Here is a 22,875-nt window from a genome sequence, read left to right on the forward strand (position 1 = left end):
CCCTTCTCTCCCGGGGCAGGGGTGCTGACTGGGAGACAGTCACCTGTGACTCTCTGGGGGTCCTCTGAGGAGGACTCTTGAGCAGGAAGGCTGCTGCTGGCTCTCTGACCTTGTAGCCTATTCTTGTCTCACTCCACAGAACCAGCGGCGAAGAGGCAAGGGACATGATGGCCTTTACCAGGTGAGTGCTGCTGGTCCTTCTTCCCGGGGTGGCACTGTCTAACCAGAGCCAAGGTCACGCTCCCTTGTTTTGCTTGTTGGCAGTGCCAGCTCTTGTCAGCAGCTGGACTGGGCGAGCCCAGGGCACCCATTCAGGCCTGTGGTGACTCTTCTGCTGGTCAGCCCCTGGGGCGGGGCTGGAATTCAACCATTCAGGCAAATGACTTGGTTCTAGTCAGGAGGCCATGGGAGCCCCTGGGGGAACTGGGCACAGCAGACAAGCGGCAGCTGCCCAGAGGCTGTGTGGTCTTGAGCAAAGGGCAGATGCAGGCAAAGGACACCACACAAGCCACTTCCTGCCTCTTGCGCCGCTGCTCTGGGCCCTTGCAGAAGCCTTGCTCCACCTCGTATCCTCACACCTAATAGGATGGGAAGATGGGTGAGAAGATTGAAGTAGACAAGTTAAGAAAAATAACTTTAAATAGAAAATGTAGTCAGGTGCCTAGTTTTTGCAAATCAGGGTGAATAATTATGCAAACTAAGCACAGCCAACCTACTTCTCTAAAATATAATCCCCAGTGGGTTCTTACTTGGTTCTTTGTGCATCACTGGGGCTGTTCACAGCTTGCTTGATTGACTCCAAAGTTTCAGGCCACCTGGCTTCCCTGAGTTCAGAGTGATGGCAAAAGGGCCCCCAAATTTTACTGCGTGTCACTGCTGTTGATCTGTCTCCTGGACCAGAGGGGGAGACGTTCCAGTGAGATTGGGACCAGCCTGCCTGTTCCTGCCATGTTCCTGACAAAGAACATGACTGTAGTAGCATGGCCTGGGAAGGAGGCCCGGGGGGGCGGGGGCCAAGGAGCCACTCTCTCCCCCGTGACAAGCCCCGGCTTCCCGGAGGCCCGGGTATCAGGGACGGTACGCTGTCTGGAGCAGGTCTGAGGTCTCCCCGCTGATTCCCGGCTCAGTGTCCCAGCTGGGCGACCCTCCTTGCTCTGTGGTCTGACACGTAACTTCGTAGGGCACAGTACTTGGGAAGCCGGGAGAAGGTGAGAATTTAGCTGGGAAGGAATTGCACCAAGGCCATTCCCAGTGGGACACAGGACCACCTCTGCTGCAGGTGCATGGGCCAAGGCCCCACCTGTGCATGAGGGGACAGTTCCTGGGCCTCTGAGCTGGGTGGGAGATCACAGGCCAGGCTGCAGCAGACACCTGTTGGCCTCCAGGCAGGCTCATGCCCACGCAGAGCTCCTGACCCCCTCTTCTGTTCCAATTTGCTTTCCCCAGGGACTCAGCACGGCCACCAAGGACACCTATGCTGCCCTCCGCATGCAGGACCTGCCCCCTCGCTAACAGCACCTGGAATTTCACCACTCACAGGCCAGACCTGCAGATGCCCAGATTGTTAAAGACACAGGATAAAGTATTTACAAACCAGTTCACTCATATTTCTCCACCACCCAAGTATTCTTCTTTACGATCGGGATGCTTCAAGTTGTAACATGTGGTCATACCCAATTGCAAACTGTCACACAGAATTTCTTCCCTGGACGCCGGCAGGGAGCGCGTCCCCCAGGCCCTGTCCTAGAGGAGCCTGCTGGGAGTGCAGCATGTTCCGGGGTTTTCTGCTTCCTGGAGGCTGTGGGCAGGCCCCGTCCCCAGTGGCTCTGGGCTCTTACCTGGGGGACGGGCACCCTCCTCCTCCAATACAGCTGAGGAGTTCAGGCTGTGTTCTGTAATGTCGCCCGAGAAACCACAGATGTTAGTGCGTGTCCTGATGGTCTGCATCGTTCTGTCAGTATTTGAGTGGCTTCGCTCCTGCTGTAAACTTCGCTTCTGTTGTCAGCGTAGCCCATCATTCCACGGTAACTGGTGATGGGCCAGGGAGGCTGTGGTGCCTCCCTGTGAAGGGTGAGGGCACAGGGGAAGGGGGGGGTAGGTAGCAGCTGGTGGTGGCTGAAGAAGGGAAGCAGTGGTGGATCAGGGACGGGAGCAGGGGAGCCAGAGGCCTGGGGGCGCAGGAGGGGGCCGTCCTGCAATCAAGCATACGTTCCCCGTGATAGAACTTGAGTGCCAGGGCCTGTGGGGACCAAAAAATGAAGAAGCCCAGCCTTGCCCTCCCGGAGCCCACACTCTCACAGGGAAGCGAGCTGTGAAGAGTCCGGTGTGCAAGAACGCAGCAGTGTCATGGCTGACTACGAACAAGGTGAGGGGCAGCGAGACCACATTCTCTGCAGGCACTTGGGCACCTCACACTGAGTGAAAAGACAGCCGTATTGGGAAAGGCCTCAAAAGAAGACTCCGCTCCACTCAGACCTAGAAAGATCCCAAAGGACAATGGCAGGGTGGGAAAAGCCCCAGCTGACTTACCTGGAACAGGGCTGTGTGATAAAAGGGCAGGCGGCTATGGATGGAAAACCCTCTTTGCTCTGCTCGGTCTTAATTTATACTGGTTTGCTAGAACCTTACTTTTTTGCATAATAAACGCTTCAGTGAAAATGCTGCTTTACCGTAAGCTTTATTTCGGCAGTCAAGCCTGTAATGGTCATTTAGTCATCAGGCGATCAGCCTGCTGCTGGGAGAGAACAGGATGGCTCCTTGGAAAATGCAGGAGAGCCAGGTGCATACAGTGGCCCAAACGGGCTGTGCTTGGGGCAACATGGTGTCCGGCTACGCCAGGAGTCCTTACGCAGGAACCAGGAGAAGGTGATGGGGAGCTCCCTGGGTGCAGGGCTCACAGCACTGAGCTAGCTTGTGGCGTGCCGGAAAGAGCAGGAGAGAGGCCAGCTGAGCATTAGTGCATCAGGAAGAGGGAGCATCGTTGTCAGAGGGTGTCTGGGGGTTATGAATAGCTGCTGATGCCACAGCACAAAAAACCTCAGTCTGGGGAATTCCCTGGCGGTCTAGTGGTTAGGGCTCTGTGCTTTCCCTGCAGGGGGCCTGGGTTCGATGCCTGGTCAGTGAAGTAAGACCCCCCCCCCCCCCCGCAAGCTGCAAGACACGGCACGTGGCCAAGAAAACAAAAACAAAAACAGAAACCTCAGTCTGTAGGGTTTGGGGAAGGAGAGGGGACAACAGAGGTCTTTTAGGTCAGGTTCTCCCACAAAAAGTGACCCTGTCCCCAGCAGTATTTCCTCTAACTGCAGTGGCTGTTTATAAGGCCCTAACTCATCAAGCCACCAATTAATATTGGGTAAAGACTTTGAAATCAGAAAAGACTTTGAAATCGAAGGCCATGGCTATTAAAAGCCCCTGAGCATTTGGGATTCCAACAGGAGTGATGTGCGTCTCTGCCAGGAGAGAAGGCATTTGATTCATACCCTGGCCCCAGAGGGGAATTCAATTCCATTCACCAAGTATTGACCTAGCACCTTCCTATTCTGTGCCCAGCGCTTGGCAAGGTACCGGGGAAGCTAGAGAAGTATCATCAGAGTTAGTTAGGGACTTAAAATTTTGTCATTGTATTTCATCCACACCGTGTAAAGAACTCGGCATCACAGTGCACTGTCGTGACACACATGGGACAGGCAGGTGGAAGCGGAGTGAGGGCGGGGTGAGTGGCTGCCAATGAAGGGGTGCGGACAGAGCTCGGCAAGGCATGGGGGGAGCTGTGGAAGGTTTCATGGAACAGGGCTCTGAGGAGGGAGAGAAGGGCTGAAAACTATCAGCCCTAATTCTGTAACCTGGTCATGGGGCAAAGGAATGGGAAAATTACACCATGTTGTTTTAGCTGCCCTTCCGCTGACTGAAGTTCACAATGACAAGTGAGAGCCTCATTGTGGCTGCTGCCGCTTTATCTGCTATTCACTGGGCATCTTATAACACATGAAGTTGGCTTCCTCTATTAGTCAACGTTAAGCCTCAACCTCATACCTAGTTTTAAGGTCAGCTGAGTTTCACACGGGCTGTGTGACCCACACGGCTGGCCTGAAGATAAGAGTTTGACCCAATTCGATCAAGATTTTGACTCAAGAGGTAGGAGGAAAGCTGGCTGTAAGCTATGGGTGTGGGAGCTGGCCCAGGGTGGGTGGGGCAGAGGACTTACTGGACTCCGTGCAAGGCCAACTACACAGAGAAGGCCGCCGGGAGAGGACTCAGTGGACGTGCTGGCACGACGAAGCCCCAAATCAAGCTGAGGATGGCCCTGGTCTTCGCAGAGAGAAAAGGCTGCAGTTGGAGAATTCATACCCTCTCACGGGTAGTTCCTCTTGGAAGACACCACTGGAGTGGGTTAGAACACAACAACCTTTTTACAAAGGACTACAGGGTAACAGAATGGAATCAGTGCTTTTATCCTCATGCCTTAGCCCGTGACAAATGGGTTTTGCCTTCTGAAGTCCTCGTGCTTGTGAGCCTGCTGCTGTCTCTACCAAACAGCCAATTCCTGTTAAAACTTGAAATTGTTTTAAGAGTAACTTTACAAACCGAAAAGCAAGTTATAAATACAAGACAGGGTGGAATGGAAAAGAGCGAGGCATTCTTTGACGTAGGAGCAGAGGAGAAAAGGACCCAGCATTTGTCTTCCCATTTTGGGCCCCTTTCAAGACAGCAGCCATACCTTGAGACCATAGCGCAAGCTTTCTCTTTCAGCCTCTCTCCGTCTGCCAATTCAAGGGGGACGCACAGACTCAGTTCATACACACTAGTTAAACAGGATGCCTCCCAGAGCTCTTCAACAAGCTGAAGTTTTCTCTCTGTGGGAAATTCATTTTAAGATTCAAACTTTCCCTTTTATGCAGTCAACTAATTGAATTAAGACACTAAATGTTGGCTACAAGAAGCTAGAGAGATGGAGCTAAGTTGTGTACCCTCAGACAGGAAAACCAGAGGGCCAAGTTCAGGATTAGCTTCCTTCAGAGGACCCCAGAGAATGACTGTTCAGGACCTGGCAGGAAATGCTAGAGGGGCACGGTGGTTTGGAAAAGTCAATTTCAATGACAGTTCTGCAGTCAGATACACAGTGAGAGGGGACCTCTGAAGAGTTCTCTCACAGATGAATCAATCGATCACACAAAGCCCTCGGGGTCTGAAGGAAACCACTGCTACCAGACTCGGGGGCCCAGGAAGCCACTGCGGCCTGGGCAGAGGGCAGTGTGGTGGCCCCAGCGCCGCACGGAGCACAGGGAGAAGCGTGCCGAGGCCAGGGCACGGGTGGCGGAGGAACCAGTGTGCTTACAGTGATCCCGGGCTGCCTGAGAGCACCTGCTGGAAAAAATAAGTTGGAAGGCTTAGTTGAGAAGTCTGTATGGGAATGTGTGAAGCATCCCGAATACCAATGCAACAACTTCAGAGAAACTCAAACAATGTGAAAACACTTGGAAAATGGTTTAATGATGTTTTACAACAGAAATGAACTGTACAATTACAGTAAGTTTAATATATATAAAAAATTACAGCAGACAAATGCATCTACACAAAATCTACCATTTTCATTCTGATTCACTGTCACCTACACAACCTCTCCCAAGCCTACAGCCCCCTGCAGGCAGCCCCAGGAGGGGGAATCATATAAAGGGCACTTTTAAAGAGACAGCACCACTCATATTCCCCACCACCTCCTCAGGCCTCAGGAGGTATCAGCTAATTCCCCCAAATGTAAATTGCTTGTGTTTCGGGTTTTCAAAACCAAGAAAACGTGTGTCTCCCGGGGGCCCAGATAACAAGGCCCCAGACTCCCAAGTTATGGGTTGATTCTTGTAGCATGTTCCTATCCGAGGGGAAATGGCTAACCAGGCGTCTGGGACAGTGAGGCTATACAATAGCCACCCAGATTGCAGAGTTATCTAAGGAGAAATGTAAAAGGACTCCCAATAAACTACTTAGGAATTGTCACTGCCTCATTAAAGCTGCTGGACAATTTTGGAAAGAAACATTTACACCACATCTTAAGTTTCCACAAAAGAGAACTCAAACTCACATTTTAAAGTTAAGTACATAAAACAAAAAGTTTTGGGAGGCCAAGGGGTCAATTCCCCCTTGTGTCCCTCCCTTGACAACAGTGGAAAAACACCCCTGAATCAATATTTTAAAAAAAAAAAAAAAAGGAAGAAAAGAAAAAGGTGGGGGGAGTTAAGATATTTAAAAACAGAGAGAAAGAAAACAGCTTTAGAAAAAAACCCAAAACCACCACTGTCTCTTTAAAACAAAACAAAATCCCAGTTGGGACCGATAAATCAGCAAATATTCAATCCAAATTGACCCCGGTGGAAGTTTATTACTGAATATTATGTACACTCAGAACTTTTTTGTTTTCTTTTTTATTATGAACACCTAGGCAGTGAAAACTGTTATGTTACTACATACATAGACACACCCAAAACATACAAAAATACTATTATTTCAAACTACTAAGAATAGGACAGTTCAGTTATCTTCATGCTATGACTTTAAGAGCATTACACTGAAACAAACAAGAAGTTAAACGACATTTTTTTTTAATATCCCAGAAATATACCAAAATATACATCTAAGCTTTGGAATTACTGAGGTTAGACTAATGCAAGTGCTGGGTAATCGTACTTAATACACAAGTCTAAGGTTCTGCAGGAAAGAAATTATCTTTGGTATCTGCATCAGGCTAATATTATTAACATTTGGATTTTGCTTTGGGATAGAGCTTGTATGACCCTAGAACCAAATCCCCCCCCTCCCCTAATCAACTGAGATTAAAAAGATCCGTGTAAAAAGTTCCTTCATTTGCACCCACCACCCCCCAAGTTAAAAAGTCACAGGCATCTACCTAGCACAAAAGGTTGTGAAATACAATGCATAGTTGCACAGTGGTGCTGCAAAAAGGAAACAAACTACTGTAAGAAGAAATGAAAAAGCTTGATAATCCTTCTGCGTGTTTTCTCACAAACAGGACAGCCACTTCCAAGCAGTTCCAGTAAAGGAAAAGAGAGAAAAGGCTCAGAAGGGCACCTTGGCGAGTATTCACGGGCACGGCCCCAGAGGTTAAAGCACCCGGCAGAGCAGCCAATCCTGCACCAGTGTCTTCAACTTCCCCCACTCTGTGGAGTCCAAGGCGCCCAGCAGCAGCCCGGGCTCCCCGTCCCTGCGCTAAGCCCCTGCAGTGACCATGGCTGTCGTAGGGAGGACTATCGTTGTGATGGGCTTCTGCCTACCGTTTTGGAAAATCTGAAATGCCAGTTCGTTCCATGGCACGTTCACAGGTTGGCAGGAGCCAAAGCTACCAAGCATGTGCCTCTGCACACCCTGGAACACTGGAAACAGACTCCCTGCTCTTTCAGTGCAGTCAGGGGCCCCCCCTTCCCTGCCCCGGGCCTCGCTCCTCTAAACACCAGGACGCCACAGACTGGATTGACGCTGAAGACTTCCCTTTTCTTTGGTTTTTTTGTTTGTTTTGAGTTTATACAATCATTAAAAAATCTTTGGTTTTGGCTGGAAATTTAAAAAACAAAACAAAACAAAACAAAGAAACCACCCTCCCCTGGCTTATAGCAGCAGTAGTAAGACCTGGCAAAGCTCTTTTTTTCGACATTGGGGGTGGGAATTGAAGGTTGGGAACTACATTCAAAGAAAAGGTGAAGGGCTGGGGATGCAGCTTCTAGACAGCCCATTGGATATAAGATTGTCAAATAATAATAATATTAATAACAATAAAAACTTAAATATTTGGATTTTTTTTTTGGTCATGTCAAAGGAAAAAAAGTGAAATGTGTATGCAGCAGTCAGCTTAAAGGAGCCTTTGGTGTCTTCCCTTCCACCCAAAGTCCTGAAAATAAGCAGAACCCTGAGGCCTCACAGGGGAAGGGGATGGCCTCCCCGCACCAGGGAGAAGGCAAGTACTGGAGGGGAGGTGTGGCCAGCAGTCAGAGATGGGGGGTGGGGTCGGGGTGTGGCCGGCTGGCCAGCCCCTAAGAGCAGGGTGGCAAGGAACAGATGTTAAGAGACCTGGGAAGACCCCCTGCAACAAAAAGGAGGAGAAGATTGCAATTTGCCCTCAGTTTGCAGTAGCTTTTAAAGCAGCGACATTCAGAGGCTTTGGGAGGTCCCACCCTAGGCTACAGGTCCCGTGATGCTATAGGCCAGAGTTCAACATTACTCAGAGGAGGGAGGGCAGACTTGGCAACTCTGTAGGGTTTAGAGAAAGTTTTAAAGCAAGTTACTCAGTCACGAGTTAGAAATGAGGTATACAACAGCTCCTGGACTCGTGGTGGGCGGAAAACCCCACGCTTATTCACCTCGCCTCTGCCACCACCACCACCACAGCTGCAGGGACTGAACTACGGTCTAACGTGGGGGAGGGCATTTCCTCGGAGTGACACCTCCTGTGGACTGAGTAATGCACACAGGCCCCGCCAGCAGAGGTAAGAAGCCGGAAGAAGTCTGCATCTCCACTTTGCCCGCACTCAGGGGAGACATGACACACCATTTACGCTGTCAAAAGCCAATGTTATAATACAGTTGCAACGTCTTTGGTTCTCTCCTTTCCCCCCTCCCAACTGTTTGCAGTTTTACACGCAACCAGGCTAGTCCACTCTACTCTCATACAGTACGTGCCTTCCGCAGACCCACGCAGGATCAGAACCAAAGACGAGGCACCCCACCTGCCTACAACTACAGCCTTTCCTAACAGGACTGTCTTTCCAGCTTCTGAAAGTGCTTTCCCTTTCCTGCTCTATTGCTCAGACTTAGAGACGCTGAGGGACTGGGTAGGAGTACAGAGTCTTCTCTCTCCTTGGCTCTGTCCTTTTTCATTCGAAGGAAATCCCAATTTTAAAGAAGTGTTTGGATGTCTCATTTTGGAAACAGCACTGTACCCAACTGTCTGCCTGCAGACTTTGGGACATCATGTGAGAGAGCTCAATGCCACTGCCAAGTTACGAAAGAAGCCTTAAGCTGCTTTTGTGAGGTTGTGGCTGACTCCATGAAAACAACGATGAACAAGTAAACAAAGAAAATTCGGGGGAACTTTGCAGCAGACCTCAATATTTTTTTTTTTTTTACAGTAAATTAGTTTTGGGGTCTGAACTTTCTGACAGTGTCCTGGGTTTGAACCGGAAGGTGGCATTGGGTGGCACGGCCCTGTGAGGAGTGGGCTGATTCAGGGATGCAGAAAGAATCATAAAGGGCACTGGCCCTGCCCTGCCCACCGTGGGAGCTTCACTTCCGGGTGCAGTGGCGGTCCATCATGTATGCCTTGTCTTCCCTCAACTGTTGTTTCAAGTGCTCTTATCTTCAATAGCCTTGATACCTGCTTCCTGACCTACCTAGTGCTTTGAAAAGTCACACAATATTAATACCACTTTTATATAACATCAGAACAATAAGATTATTAGTAAAGCTGTCATGAAGTTCTGCAACCTGATCGTTTTCTGTCGAGAGCAATAAATTTCTTATCCCTCCCCTCTTTTCCGTGTCTCGTCAATAGTACACCAAAACAGTGAACTACTCAATTCCCCAGAGCCCATATGTGAAAACATTCCGGAACAATACAGCTCTGTGGAAGAATAAAGGAAGGCCTTTTGGATTTCCATGTAATCTTGCTCTTGAAAATGCTTATCCTTCACAAGTGACAGAACAACTAAATATCGTCTGAACTCAAACAGGCTGTACTGGTTCTCTTTATAAGTGTTAGATAAAGGGAAATAAGAAAAGAATTCTACCCCCATCTTTTGCCACCCCCCCTAAATTTCCCAGCAGTTCCAAGAATATCACTGCCACATTTAGCAACTCTATCCATTTTTACAGAGCCAGCAGAGTGAAACTAAATAAATCTCTTTTCCAAAGCCAGGATGACCAATAAGACTTCCTTCAAAAAGTGGGGATGGGGAGGGGAGAGGAAAAGGAAAGAGACAAAGGTAAAGCTTTTCCAAATTTCAGCTTTTTGTTCCTATTCCCTCTGCCTGTGTTGAAAACGTAAGGATAAACAATGCAGTGTCTTTGGTATCCAAACCGAACCCCACTTAGGTTCTGTGAGATGGATCACTTATTAAAAAATAGCCTTTCTGGACATAGAGTCTGTATCTGAACTCAGGGAGCCAAGAAAGTTTGTCCCAGAGTATGGCCAGAAAGGACTCTTAACTGTTCCTAAACCAGCATCATTTCTCATTCACATCCCCACTAAGAACAACACTCTTCTCAATCTCACTAACTAACCCATCCCTAAAGGTCACACCGTATCACAGGTAAGAGGCGAGCAGGTTGGCTTTCAACTTCTTGATCTGGTTTCCTTCTGTTCGCATTTTTGGTCGAGACAAAATCAGCCTTCGTATGAGAAAAGGAAGTGAGGTTTGAAACTGTTGTGCTACTAGCACAACGTTCAGTAACACGACAGAGGGCGACAAAAAAACAAAAAACAAAAAACCTGCTTCATTTTCTTAGATTAAGATGCATCAATCATTCATTTCTCCTTTCCTCTCCAAATTAAATGGTGCTTCTCTACTTCTGCCTCTATTGCTCAACCACACACCCCGACATTCACACATTCATCCTTCTCCTAAGCTCCTGCTACGTACAGAGGTAATGAATCATCAGGAGAGGCTGGCGGGGTATGGGGGGCCTGGGCAGCCACAGGAAGGGATGTAAATGCCTTCGAGGACCCTGAATTGGACAACCCATGTGTAACCTGCACGCCACCACACACTGCACTGCAGGCCAGACCGCAGAGAGGCTGACGGATCCCAAACCCAAACACAGGGATGATCAAGTTTCCTTTGGCAAGACAGAGATAAGGAAAAGCGAACACACACACGAGCAATGCAACATTTTCCTTCTAACATAATCACCTTCTTCTCTCCCCACCCACCCTCCCTAACCCTATAAACTGTAACCTATAAACAGGATCCCCAATACATACAGCATCAATCATGTTTATCAATCATAATAAACATCAGTTCGACTAAATGCTACAGCTAGAATTATTTCCACTATTTATAAAGTTTTTTCTTTTTACTTATTTATTTGGTTTTTAGTTTAAAACCAGTTCTGTAACAATGCTAAACTATGCTGAGGTATTTTATGGAGGGGCCAGAAGCTAGCTGTTACCCACGAGCATTACCTCCCAGATTAAGGTATCACCATTGAAAGAGAAAAGGAAGAGAAGGAAGAGAGGAAAGGAGATCCAGATTACAGAATCAACGTAAGAGCTGCTAAGGTTTGCTGCTTGGAGCAAAGGCTGAGAGTAGAAGAGCCCACACGTGGAACTGTTTCATGAGTAAGGATGGTCAGAAGAAAGCAACTTCACAAATCATATGGAAATCTGGGTGTAAACCTGACAACTCTGAGAAAAGACATATTCCCTGCCCTTTGGATGGAATCCTTTCAAATACCTTACTGAAAATTTCAGGCGTGTCCCATGGAATCTCTTTAGATGAAGAAAAGAATGAGGCAGAACAGGATTAGCATCAGCCTTTAATGATGAAAGCAGTTTACTTATCCTATTTCTGTCCAAGTTCACATTTGTACTGTGTGCACCATCTATGCAAGTAGATGGCCAGGGCTGTGATTAAACTAAATGCTTTTCACTAAATGCTTTTCACACACACATACAAAAATGAACTCATAATGGTTATGATCAAATGAATCCATCAATTCTTGCCGTTTGAGTAATTTTAAATGTCAAGTTTTGAGTCTTTTTCTCCATTAGTATTGATGGTCTTTTTAACATTTTCAGCTCCAATAAACACGGTCTGAACGAATAAACTTTAAATTCATCAATTTTACATGCCAATTAAGGAGAAAGTATTGGACCAACTCTCATAATTAATTGTTGAGGCCCCTTAACGGAGGGTTCTCAGATCGCAGACTGACTTTTGGGGGCCCCTGCGGGTCCAAGGCCACAGCAGACTGCCGGCAGGAAGTGTGAACCAGGCGCCGCCCCGCGCCGTGCGCTCACGGGCAGCCCTGACGCTCAGGGCTTGCTGACTGCTCCCTGTGTCCACTCTCTCTCTTCCTACCGTAACGATTTCACTTTTTTCTTGGTAAAGAAAGTTTTGTGAGGATGACATGGTTTGGGAACAACTTTAGACTATGAACAACAAAGAGCTTCTTTTGTAAGCCAAGTGTTTATTATACACTAACTGCAATGTTGACTAACAGGATTTACAACTTTAAAAATCTACATTAATTTCCTACATTTTCAAAGGTATCCAGCTCTCCCAGCAATTTTTAAATAGAAAATTTAATGATAAAGATTGGGCTGAACTTAAATATTGTGTCAAGCAAGTATCTGTGCTTCTGAAATAGACAAAGTTTCCTCCCACCTTCCCAAATAAATGAGGGATAATAGAACAAAGTAATGTAAAAAAGAGGTACAATTGTGCTTTTCTCCCCAACAATGAATGAACTGTGTAGAACAAACTGGCAAGATAATCTCACTAAAAATCTTTTAATTAATATTATTTGCCCTTGTAAAAAAACGCTAATTTCTAACAATGCTACCATGAAGTACAAATCAGTATGGTCCTACACAAAACGAAAGTTGGATTCCTTTGGTTCCATTCCTCAATAATAAGTTGAGTAAATTAGGATGGTATTGATCTTTCTTACCAAATAAATAAAAGCAAGTGTGTTTTATATCAGGTAATGAATGGATAGGAACAATTTTTTTAATTCTAAAAAGCTGCCTATGTAACTTCAGAAACATTTAAACTAACATAGCACTCAACATATTTCTTAAATCAGGAACAATACTACTGTTCCTCTGAGAAGCCCTTTTCCAGGTCTTTCTGCTGTCCTTTAGATTTATACAGGGTACAAATAAAGTTCACAACCAAATTGCCCCGCTGTGATAAGCAGGATTCAAACAATTACATTCACCACTCCCTAGGGAGGGCCCATTACCATGGGCAAATATAGTATCGCTATAAATGCATTTAGAGTTAGTCTTTGGCTTAATATGTGTTAACCAAATTCAGGGATAAAATAAAACTTGCATAAACATTAAGGGGAAAAAAAGAAGAATGACACAATTAACTGTGATGACCTATCTGGCCCTCCCTCTTAGAAATGCAGAAACGCTACCAAACATCTCTAACATCTCTTTTTGGTCAAATGGTCCCTCTTAATTTCCAGACTCTCCCATATAAGGTGACTAAAAGTTAAGTCTGAGTACCTTAGCTTAGGAGATTCATTCAATTCAAAAAGCATTTCTTGAGATGATAAAAAAGATGATATAAAGTAAAAAAGGACTAAAGGCTGAGTCATGACACAATATGATCAGTAGACTATCTAGGGATGATGACGATGGGGAGTCAATTTTAAGTTAAACACCCATCAACAAGCTGTTTTAGTGTTTCATGTGTACATGTGTAAATGTACCTTTCATTTCACAACTTGTTTTTAAATAAGAGAAAAAAACAGAAAAATTCTAAAAGTTACCTTTGTCTAAGGATTTATTTCTTCTTTTAAACACAGGTTTTTATGCTGGTTTAAATTTTATCTTCATAAAGTGATCCACAACCCCACATACACAGAGGCAGAATCCCCCTATCCCGAATTAACTCGAGAATATAGACAGGGCAGGGAAGAGAAGACCATCGTACTGACATTTAAAGCTTAGTATCTTCTTTTTTAATATCGAAGTCTCTTGGTGAATCTTATTTGGGAGAGGGAGCATTTGTGAACCACACAGGAGAACAAACAAACACAGCCTTTCCTTGCTCTTCCTCTTAATCCATTGGGCTTGAGTCCCTTGGGTTTCAACACTTCCTTTGGTAGCGATTTTGGGAAATTAATGCTACAACCTCTAATCCAGTATGGTGGGTATCAGCACTTCCCTCCCTGAATCCTTCCTCCTAACTTACCACTCCCAAGGGAGGGACTCATCATTACGGGCAGCTACAGTATTACTGACAGCCCTAAAATCATTTGCACAGACTAAAATTAGAGATGTCAAATCAGGATAAAATATTAAATTCAACTACATCAGAGAAATAGTGGGATGAAGAGGAGAAAAATTAGTAACTGACACTGCCATTCTATTTACACACCAAACTAAATAAACTACTTAAAAAATCAAGTTAATGTCTGCCCAGAGGATATTACAACTTACCAACACAAAAGGTTAAAACAAGCAGCAACTTTTATATAAAATTAATAAAGACAAATGAAAAAAGAAATTGTCAGTAGCATCTATCTCCTCAATGTGTCTGAACTGCACGATATAAACTAGTCCATTAGTACAGCAGCTTGCTAAAAATTGACTTTGGTTCAAGCTTAGTCAAAAAAACAACATTAAAAAAAACATACCACACACAAAAACGGTGGATGGACATTTGTTAGTTTCCCTGCTTGCAGTTCATTGATTTTGGAGGGATTTTAGGAAGGTGAAGGGTAGTTAATTAAATACTTTGTGAAATAAAATGGGAAGACAGAAGGAATAGAAGAAAAATTAACAAGGGAACTAAAACATTTCTGGTCTTTTAATATTAATATGCCTGTCTCCCACTTGGATGATCACAAACAAAAATGCACATTGTGTCTGAATCACTGCCTTTCCCAACATTGTGAAGAGACAAATACACAGAATCCAAGCTCCCTTGTGGATATAAGCAGAGCATGCAGAAGAAAAATTACCTGTAAGCTCTCTCTCAGCCCCCAGCTCGAAACGGGGAAAAAGTGCAGTCATAGGACCACTGGAGATGTAAGCAAGCACCCACAAACACCAGATGGGAACCTTTCACTCCAATAAGAAGGGAGCTCAGATGAGCTGCACTGCAGTGATCCAGTCTTTTGGGAACTTTTTGGATACAGATACTATAATAACAGAACACTGACAAAAAGGGAAATCTAATTTCCAAGTTACCCTCATTCCTCTTCATCTACTTCCATAAACACTTCCTTTTCATGGGCTCATTTACATCGTCTAGAAATACCCTGAAAACAATTACGGAAGCTAATCGCCTTCTACAATGAACAGAGACGTGTATTGCCATTTAGACCTACCTAGCAGGAGCATCACTAACAAACCAAGGAGACACTTGAGGTGTGTGCAAAGTTCCTGCTCAAAGTCTTTCAGAGGTTCTACAGATCCCATGCCCGGCTAATGAGTGCCTTCTCTAGTCAGAGAACCAAGGAGAGCGTCAGGGTTAGAGGAATTGATAAGCCATCTGGTGAAAGTCTGTAGCTAACCTCAGACTCTTCTCATCACACCTCTTTCGGTGATCTATAACCAATGGAAAACAGTCTAGTAGAGTTCCTTCAGAAAACAAAAGAAGGGAAAAGTTTCCCAATTTCAGTAAGTTATTTTGTTCTTTGCCAAGTAAGTTAAAGGAAGTTTGGATGAAAAACTTCCACAAAATGGAAAAAACAAACAAACACACCAACAGTAGAGCATTTCAGGAGATAAGAAGTCAGGAGAACCACCAAGTTAGGTGTCTGCAGTAGTCTTTGCTCTTCGGAACCAAATCCTGCCCTGCAACATGTACAGCCATTCCTGTTGAAAGTAGCAGAAAGCAGCACTGTTGCACCACAGGATCTGGGCCTCAGGTCATTCAATGATTTGGGGTGAGTGAGAGCTACAGTTCAGCAGGAATTCCTTCCTACGCAAAAGTGCTCCAAAGGCACCACCTGATGGGGGGGAGGGGGCGTGTGTGGAGTGGGAGTGTTTGCACACACTGCCTTCAGCTTCTGCACCAAGCCTCTTGCATAAGTGGCAAAAGAAAATAATTTTCTAGCACCTCTGTAAGAGTCATCAAGGATAAGGAAACCAGCAAGAACATTCCCCGCAATTAAGAACGTTAAGTCCCCCTTACCCTAAAACCCTCCCGCCCCACAGTGTGGGAGCTCACTGAAATAGGATCCAGGAGCAAGAGATAAACATGTCCAAACTATATATATATATAAAAAACAATAACAACAACAACAACAATAACAATAGAGATACAGTAATACAGGCCTGCCTAAATTGTACCAGTTAAGAAAGGAACCCCCAACACAATTGATACGATTATAAACACCTTGTTATGACTTAATGGCCTGTACAACAGACCCATAAAAATGATTTTTTTTTTAAGAAAAAAAGAAATTTAGACAAACAAGAAATCCCCTTCCTATATTGGAATTGGTAACCCACCTTAACTCGTCATCATGACTGCTGGAAATGATAAGTAGTCCTTTCACTTATTTTTTTGTTTGTTTTTGATTTTTTGTTTCTGCCTTTTTTTTTGTTTTTTTAAAATTTTTGGTTAGAAAGTTCTCCAATCCATGAAGCAATCCTGAAAAGACAGTGTTTTATTACAAAATTAGGCAAATGTTGTCCCATTTCCATCCTTTTTTTTCCGGCATGTGTTTTTTCTTCTCTCCCTCCTCTCCCTTGCCCTTGCAACATGGCAAGAGGAAGCCCATCACGTGTTTCAGTCTCAGCCAGGCTGGCAGCCAGTTGCACTCGGAGTGAAGAAGGGGGCTGGCGGCGTCGCTCAGCCCAGCTCACTGTGCCTTGGAGGCGGTGGTGGTGGAGGCAGCCCCGCTGGCAGAGGCCGCTGTGAAGAGAGAGGTCTGGAGGGGCTCAGCTGAGGTGGAGGTGGCATGGAGGCTGGCTACAGGTCCAGTATTCCCTGCAGAGGCTGCAGCGGCAGAGACCAAGCTAACTGGGTTGCTGGTGAGCAGAGAGAGGTTCTGAGGGTTCAGGAACAGAGGGGCAGTCACGATGTTGGGGGCTCCTCCCGCATTGGCAAATACCAGGTTCCCAGTTGCATCCAGTGACGTTATTGGAAGAGAGCCACCAGAAGCAAGAGCTACAGACAAACCCCCCGCAAAACAGGCAGGAAGGAGAATGTTAGCATCATCCCAGAGAAGCCAAACAACACATCAAATGTACTGAGTTTTCCCACAACCCAGATGGAGAAAGCACATCCCTTAACTGAATTTTTTACCCTTAATTACAGCACTATATTGTCACCAACTAAAGTTTATTTATAATTTTGAAAGAGCCTAAAGGGCTGAAAACTCTAATTTTTTTTTTTTTCCTGTGGTACGGGGGCCCCTCACGGCTGCGGCCCCTCCCGCCGTGGAGCACACGCTCTGGATGCGCAGGCCCAGCAGCCGTGGCCCACGGGCCCAGCCGCTCCGCTGCACGCGGGATCCTCCCGGACCGGGGCATGAACCTGCGCCCCCCGCATTGGCAGGCGGACCCCCAACCACTGCGCCACCAGGGAAGCCCCCTGAAAACTCTAATTTAATGAGCATGATCAGGATAGGTGAGAGGAGAATCAAAGAGTCATGTTTCTATCTTGAAATCTCAACTTTATTCCATCTACCTAGAAATATTTGTTAAATCCAATAATTTTGTTTTTAATGAAGATCACTGCCTTTAGATTACCTCCATTCAAAAAACAAACTAGCTACAGTGATTAAGGCGTTAAAATATAGTTAGCTTTTATCAAACCAACTGGCATTACTGATAAATTTGAGTACTTTATAGTGTGATATACAAGATAAAAACTGTCTTTCGAAAAGACTTTAGTTCTAAAATAAGTTATATATTAACAAATAAAGTAGAAGGTGTGATTCGTTTCTTACTTCAAAACATTTAATTTCTATGACCTGCACAAAGGAGAATGATGAGTCTCTGTAGGAGGAAAGCAGAGCTATACTGATGCAGGTGGGTTCTAAGCTTAGGACTTGCTTTAATACGTAAGAATTTTCCTGTGATGCTGTTGCTTCTCCTTCATCATCAAAATTTTCATTAAAATAATTGGGCACTCTAATATCTTTTCCTATATCTGACAACCCCCCACAATCCCCTCACTCACATAACCACATCCTCACATGTATATTTGAGGCACATGTATTTCCTAGTGGCATTAAAAATGATTGATTTCTTACATAATATATAAAGAAAGAGAGAGGAGCTGAGGGAATGTCCTTGACTTTGAACATGATGACACAAAGAGTACAGAACAGTGAGTCTTGGTGCAGCTTGACGTTTTCTGAGATTCCAGGCTTAGGGTCACAGTCCAGTTCTAGATCTTCCCAGAGAGTACCTGTTCTGTACTCAGTTACGCCCTATGGAAGGCATCTTGCCTTTTTAGTATCACTACAGAGGTACACCAGAGGTACACCGAAATGCAAGAGAAAACGTGATTTATCACAAATCTTACTCCAAAAAGAAATCCTTTTATAATAAAAGCTTTACAGATCTAACCATCAATTTCACATGATTTAGTCAATGAGAAAGTCAATATAATGTAAGGTAATCTAGGTCATGTTTTAGATTTGTCTGGAACTAATATTGTCTACAGTATACTGTAGAGATATCATCCATGAAACACTAATTTTTTTTTTTTTTTTTTGCGGTACGCAGGCCTCTCACTGTGTGGCCTCTCCTGTTGCGAAGCACAGGCTCCGGACGCGCAGGCTCAGCGGCCATGGCTCACAGGCCCAGCCGCTCCGCGGCATGTGGGATCTTCCCGGACCGGGGCACGAACCCGTGACCCCTGCATCGGCAGGCGGACTCTCAGCCACTGCGCCACCAGGGAAGCCCGAAACACTAATCTTTTTTTTTTTCATTTCTTAATTTCTTTATTTTTTTTCATTTCTTAATTTATTTCTTCTTTTATTTATTTTTCATCGAAACACTAATCTTAATTGAAGTTCACTAACAGCTTATTTTTGGCCCCAAGAACTCTCATTTAAGCCCAAATTATTTTAAGAAAAATTTCTCAGATCAATATAGTGATATCTCAAAGTGTTTCCTTGAATCACGTAACAGCAAGCATCTTCAAACACAAAGCTCAGACGTTAAACAAATCAAACCCTTCAATATATAGAATGAGTGGATTTAGACTCATTTTAGACTGGATAGCATGCTAAGGCCAAAAGGGACCCATCTGGGCTTGGAAAAGAGACATTAAAATCCAAGAGAATATATGCTCTATAATGATGGGGATATACAAAGGGAAGAACCTAACAAGAATTAAAAGTACTCCTGAAGTCTGCACGATGTGCTCCAATGTTAATTCGTTATAGGGCCTTCTTGTATAAGGCTCTCTTAGGGGCGGGGGTGGGGACTGGAGAATTTTTCTTGGTCAAGTTTGCCTGGGGATGGGTCTTGGATGACTATTTAGATAAATGTAGGAGGAAATTCTGCCTCCAAGTCTATTTACATAAGAAGATAAATATCAGCATTAAAGTCCTTGTTTCTTTCTTTCTTTCTTTTTTTTTGGCCACACCATGCAGCATGTGGGATCTTAGTTCCCTGACCAGGGATAGGACCCCCCGCGCCCCCTATAGTGGAAGCTCGGAGTCGTAACCGCTGGCCTGCCAGGGAAGTCTCAGTCCTGGTTTAATACACCAAACTAAGTATATTTCCTGTTCTTACAGACCGACACCTATATTTCTCTTACAAAGCTGTTTACAAGGACACATTCTTGGTCCTCAGGTTAGCGAGCATTATCAATTCAACTATCTCTTCCCATCACTTTCACCTCTAGCAAAACAGACTTCCACCATTAAAAAAAAAAAAAAAATGCTAAGTAAGGAAAAAAATTCTACTGACCTTGAATAGTTGCCAGTGTACTGTTGCTCATCAGAGCTGGGCTGAGAGCACCACCCAGGGTCCCTGGATTGAGACTGAGTAAGGCACCTCTGAAAGTACAGAAGAACAGTCACTTTATTACAATGTAGATGCCTGTGTCAGTTTGACAACATACCCAAATGGATAAGAAAAAGGAAAATACAACTGGGGAAGTATATGGAAATATGTTACTCTCTTTACACTCTTACATGGTGTGGTTAGTACTTCCAAGTTACTGCTTTCCTTGACGCTCACTTGTACAAAGCAAAACGAGGTTATGGTTCACACAAAATGTAAAACTTGCAGTCATTTTGACTCTTTGAATTACTTCATTCTCCTTTCTTCAAAACAAAAGGGAAAAAAATGCCAGAGAAAGGAATATATTTATGAAGTAATTCTTATTTGTTTCATGGTAATATAAAATTAGGAATCCTATTACTGTATCTCTTATTTATGTTTGAGAATTAGAAAGCAGACAGTTCAGAGCTTAATGGAGAAAGCATAAGAATAAGAGTCAGGAATCCTGGGCTTTCTTCCTAGCCCCATCACTCAGGTATAATCAGTGGCCTGGTGTTCTGTATCTTCATCTAGAAATAAAGGTATGACTACTGTCCTTCCAGAGTGTTAAGAAACTTAATTCCAACCATAATCAAAATCCTTGTGCTACTACTATGGAGCAACCCATTTCAAAGAGATTATGGCTTTAAAGGATTTTTTGTTTTTGTTTTTTGTCTTTTTTTGCATTTAAGATAGTGATGAAAAAGTATTCCCTATAAGTTACTTCAGGGATGACCTCCTAGCTGTTTCTCAGATATAAACAAGATGAGAAAGCACCTTACCCAGCTGCAAACTGTGAGGGTGCCATCAGGCCTGGGTTTAGTCCTGCAGCCGCAGCCATGGCAGCAAGACTGGCATTTGCTGGCAACTGTGCAGCTCCTTGGAGGGCAGCAGCTGCTGCTGTCTGCAACCCTGATGCTGTCACCATCACCTGGCTGGTCCCAAGAGGAGAGGACAAAGGAGTGGAGGTGGTGTGTGTTGTGCTGGTCTCACTGGCACTGGATGCCTCAGAGGTGGAGGCTGAGGCAGAGGGGGAGGGACTCAGAGAAGGGGAAGTGACTGCTGAGGAAGCTGGAGGCGCTGTGGAAATCACGGCTGCGGTGTTGTTGGAGGTGGTGTCTGTAGTGCCTGAAAAGGGAATCATATTAGAAAGTGACCTTCTGTAAATGTTTTTGGAAGAATGGCTGCTTTATTCAACCATAATCTAGAATCAACTGAATAATTAATTTACCATCCAGTAACCTCTAAACATGTCCTTTTTTATTAACCAAGTTTAGTGTTTCTAGGGAAATTAACCACAAAAACAAACATTTTAAGAACCAAAGCCATGAACCTACTTTAAGAGGCAAGAGCAATAAAGTAACCATAAAACAAACAGGGAACACAGCTTTCCATTTCCAATTTCCTATTAAAAATTAAAAAAACACAGAAGCTCTAACTACAGAACACAACTGCTCTGGGGAAGAAATGTACAAGCAAAAAAATCCAAGCTTCTGAAAAGCATTTTCATTCAGAAATCTCCTTAGTAGTCTCTGCAGAAAAATCAAAACAAAGCAATGAAATCAAGAAAAACTAAAAGTTACACATTTTTCTCAAATAAGTGTCAATAACATGTACAGAAACAGTACGAAAATAACTAAAGGCATATGTCCAGATGCCTTTTTTTTTAATTTTTAAAAGTTTATTAAAAAGCAAAACATAATGGTACAAAAGGTTGAAAGTAAAAGAACTGGAAAAGATATACTGTGCAAATATAAACTAAAAGGAAATTATATAATAACAGATACAGTAGACTTGAAAGCAAAAGCATTACTAGAAATAAACAAGGGCACTTCATATCAACAAGACCAATTTACCAGGAAGTTTTAAATTTGTATGTACTTAACTTCAAATTATATAGAGCAACAGAGCTACAAGGAAAAAATAGACAAATTCACTATCATAATAGGAGATTTAACATACTGCTGTCATTCACTGATAGAGGATAACTCTTTCAGAACCAGTAGACCCCCCCCCAAAAAATTAGTAAGGATATAAAAAACTTAAATAACGTGAGCAGCAAATTTGATTCAACACGCAGATATATAGTCACTATACTGCAAAACTTTAAATTACAAATGATTTTCAAGCACGCTTGGAACATTTTTAAAACTGACCATACTGTGCTATAAGGCAAATTTTAACAAATTTCAAAGTATTAAAATTATACAAAGTGTGTTTCTTGACTTGCAGTTAAGCTACAAATCAGTAACAAAAAAGTAACTAGAAGTTATGAAATACACTACTTCTAAGTAACCCCCCAAAAAACAAATCACAATTGGAGTTAGAAAATAATTTGAACTGAATGATAATAAAACTATTACATACCAAAACTTGGATGTGACTAAACCTGTGCTTACAGGAAAATGTATAGTCTTTTTTTTTTCCAAGGTAACAGTAGTGTTTTTTTTTTTAATTGCACACATGTCTATAAACCTAATAAATAGGTTTTCTCTAAATTTTTTTATACAGCAGGTTCTTATTAGTCATCAATTTTATACACATCAGTGTGTACATGTCAATCCCAATCGCCCAATTCATCACACCCCACCCCACCCCCGCCGCTGCTTTCCCCCCTTGGTGTTCCTACGTTTGTTCTCTACATCTGTGTCTCAATTTCTGCCCTGCAAACCGGTTCATCTCTACCATTTTTCTAGGTTCCACATATATGCATTAATATACGATATTTGTTTTTCTCTTTCTGACTTACTTCACTCTGTATGACAGTCTCTAGATCCATCTACGTCTCAACAAATGACCCAATTTCATTCCTTTTTATGGCTGAGTAATATTCCATTGTATATATGTACCACATCTTCTTTACCCATTCATCTGTCAATGGGCATTTAGGTTGCTTCCATGACCTGGCTATTGTAAATAGTGCTGCAATGAACATTGGGGTGCATGTGTCTTTTTGAATTGTGGTTTTCTCTGGGTATATGCCCAGTAGTGGGACTGCTGGATCATATGGTAATTCTATTTTTAGTTTTTTAAGGAACCTCCATACTGTTCTCCCTAGCGGCTGTATCAATTTACATTCCCACCAACAGTGCAAGAGGGTTCCCTTTTCTCCACACCCTCTCCAGCATTTGTTGTTTGTAGATTTTCTGATGATGCCCATTCTAACTGGTGTGAGGTGG

At 44.0% G+C, this 22,875-nt stretch overlaps 2 protein-coding genes across 12 annotated transcripts in view; one reads left to right on the top strand and one right to left on the bottom strand.

The window, feature by feature from the left end:
• Positions 1–2,660, top strand: part of CD247 (CD247 molecule) — a 78,440-nt gene extending 75,780 nt beyond the window's left edge. The window contains exons 7-8 of the mRNA XM_012533031.3: positions 140–181; positions 1,447–2,660. Coding sequence (XP_012388485.1) covers positions 140–181; positions 1,447–1,512 — 108 coding nt within the window. The 3' untranslated portion in view covers positions 1,513–2,660. The remainder of the gene's footprint in view (positions 1–139; positions 182–1,446) is intronic.
• POU2F1 (POU class 2 homeobox 1) overlaps positions 2,331–22,875 on the bottom strand; it is a 193,072-nt gene continuing 172,527 nt past the window's right edge. For 5 of the 11 annotated variants that reach the window (XM_049715608.1, XM_033427992.2, XM_033427991.2 and 2 more), the window contains 3 exons: positions 20,479–20,824; positions 19,622–19,710; positions 2,331–4,853 (listed from right to left, as the gene is read on the bottom strand). In XM_049715608.1, coding sequence (XP_049571565.1) covers positions 4,456–4,853; positions 19,622–19,710; positions 20,479–20,824 — 833 coding nt within the window. In that variant the 3' untranslated portion in view covers positions 2,331–4,455. Of the gene's footprint in view, positions 4,854–5,469; positions 16,860–19,621; positions 19,711–20,478; positions 20,825–22,875 lie in introns of those variants that run through there. The other 6 variants (XM_033427998.2, XM_033427997.2, XM_033427999.2 and 3 more) reach the window with 4 other exon arrangements.

This window comes from Orcinus orca, chromosome 1, assembly GCF_937001465.1.
Source record: "Orcinus orca chromosome 1, mOrcOrc1.1, whole genome shotgun sequence".
Lineage (NCBI taxonomy): Eukaryota > Metazoa > Chordata > Mammalia > Artiodactyla > Delphinidae > Orcinus > Orcinus orca.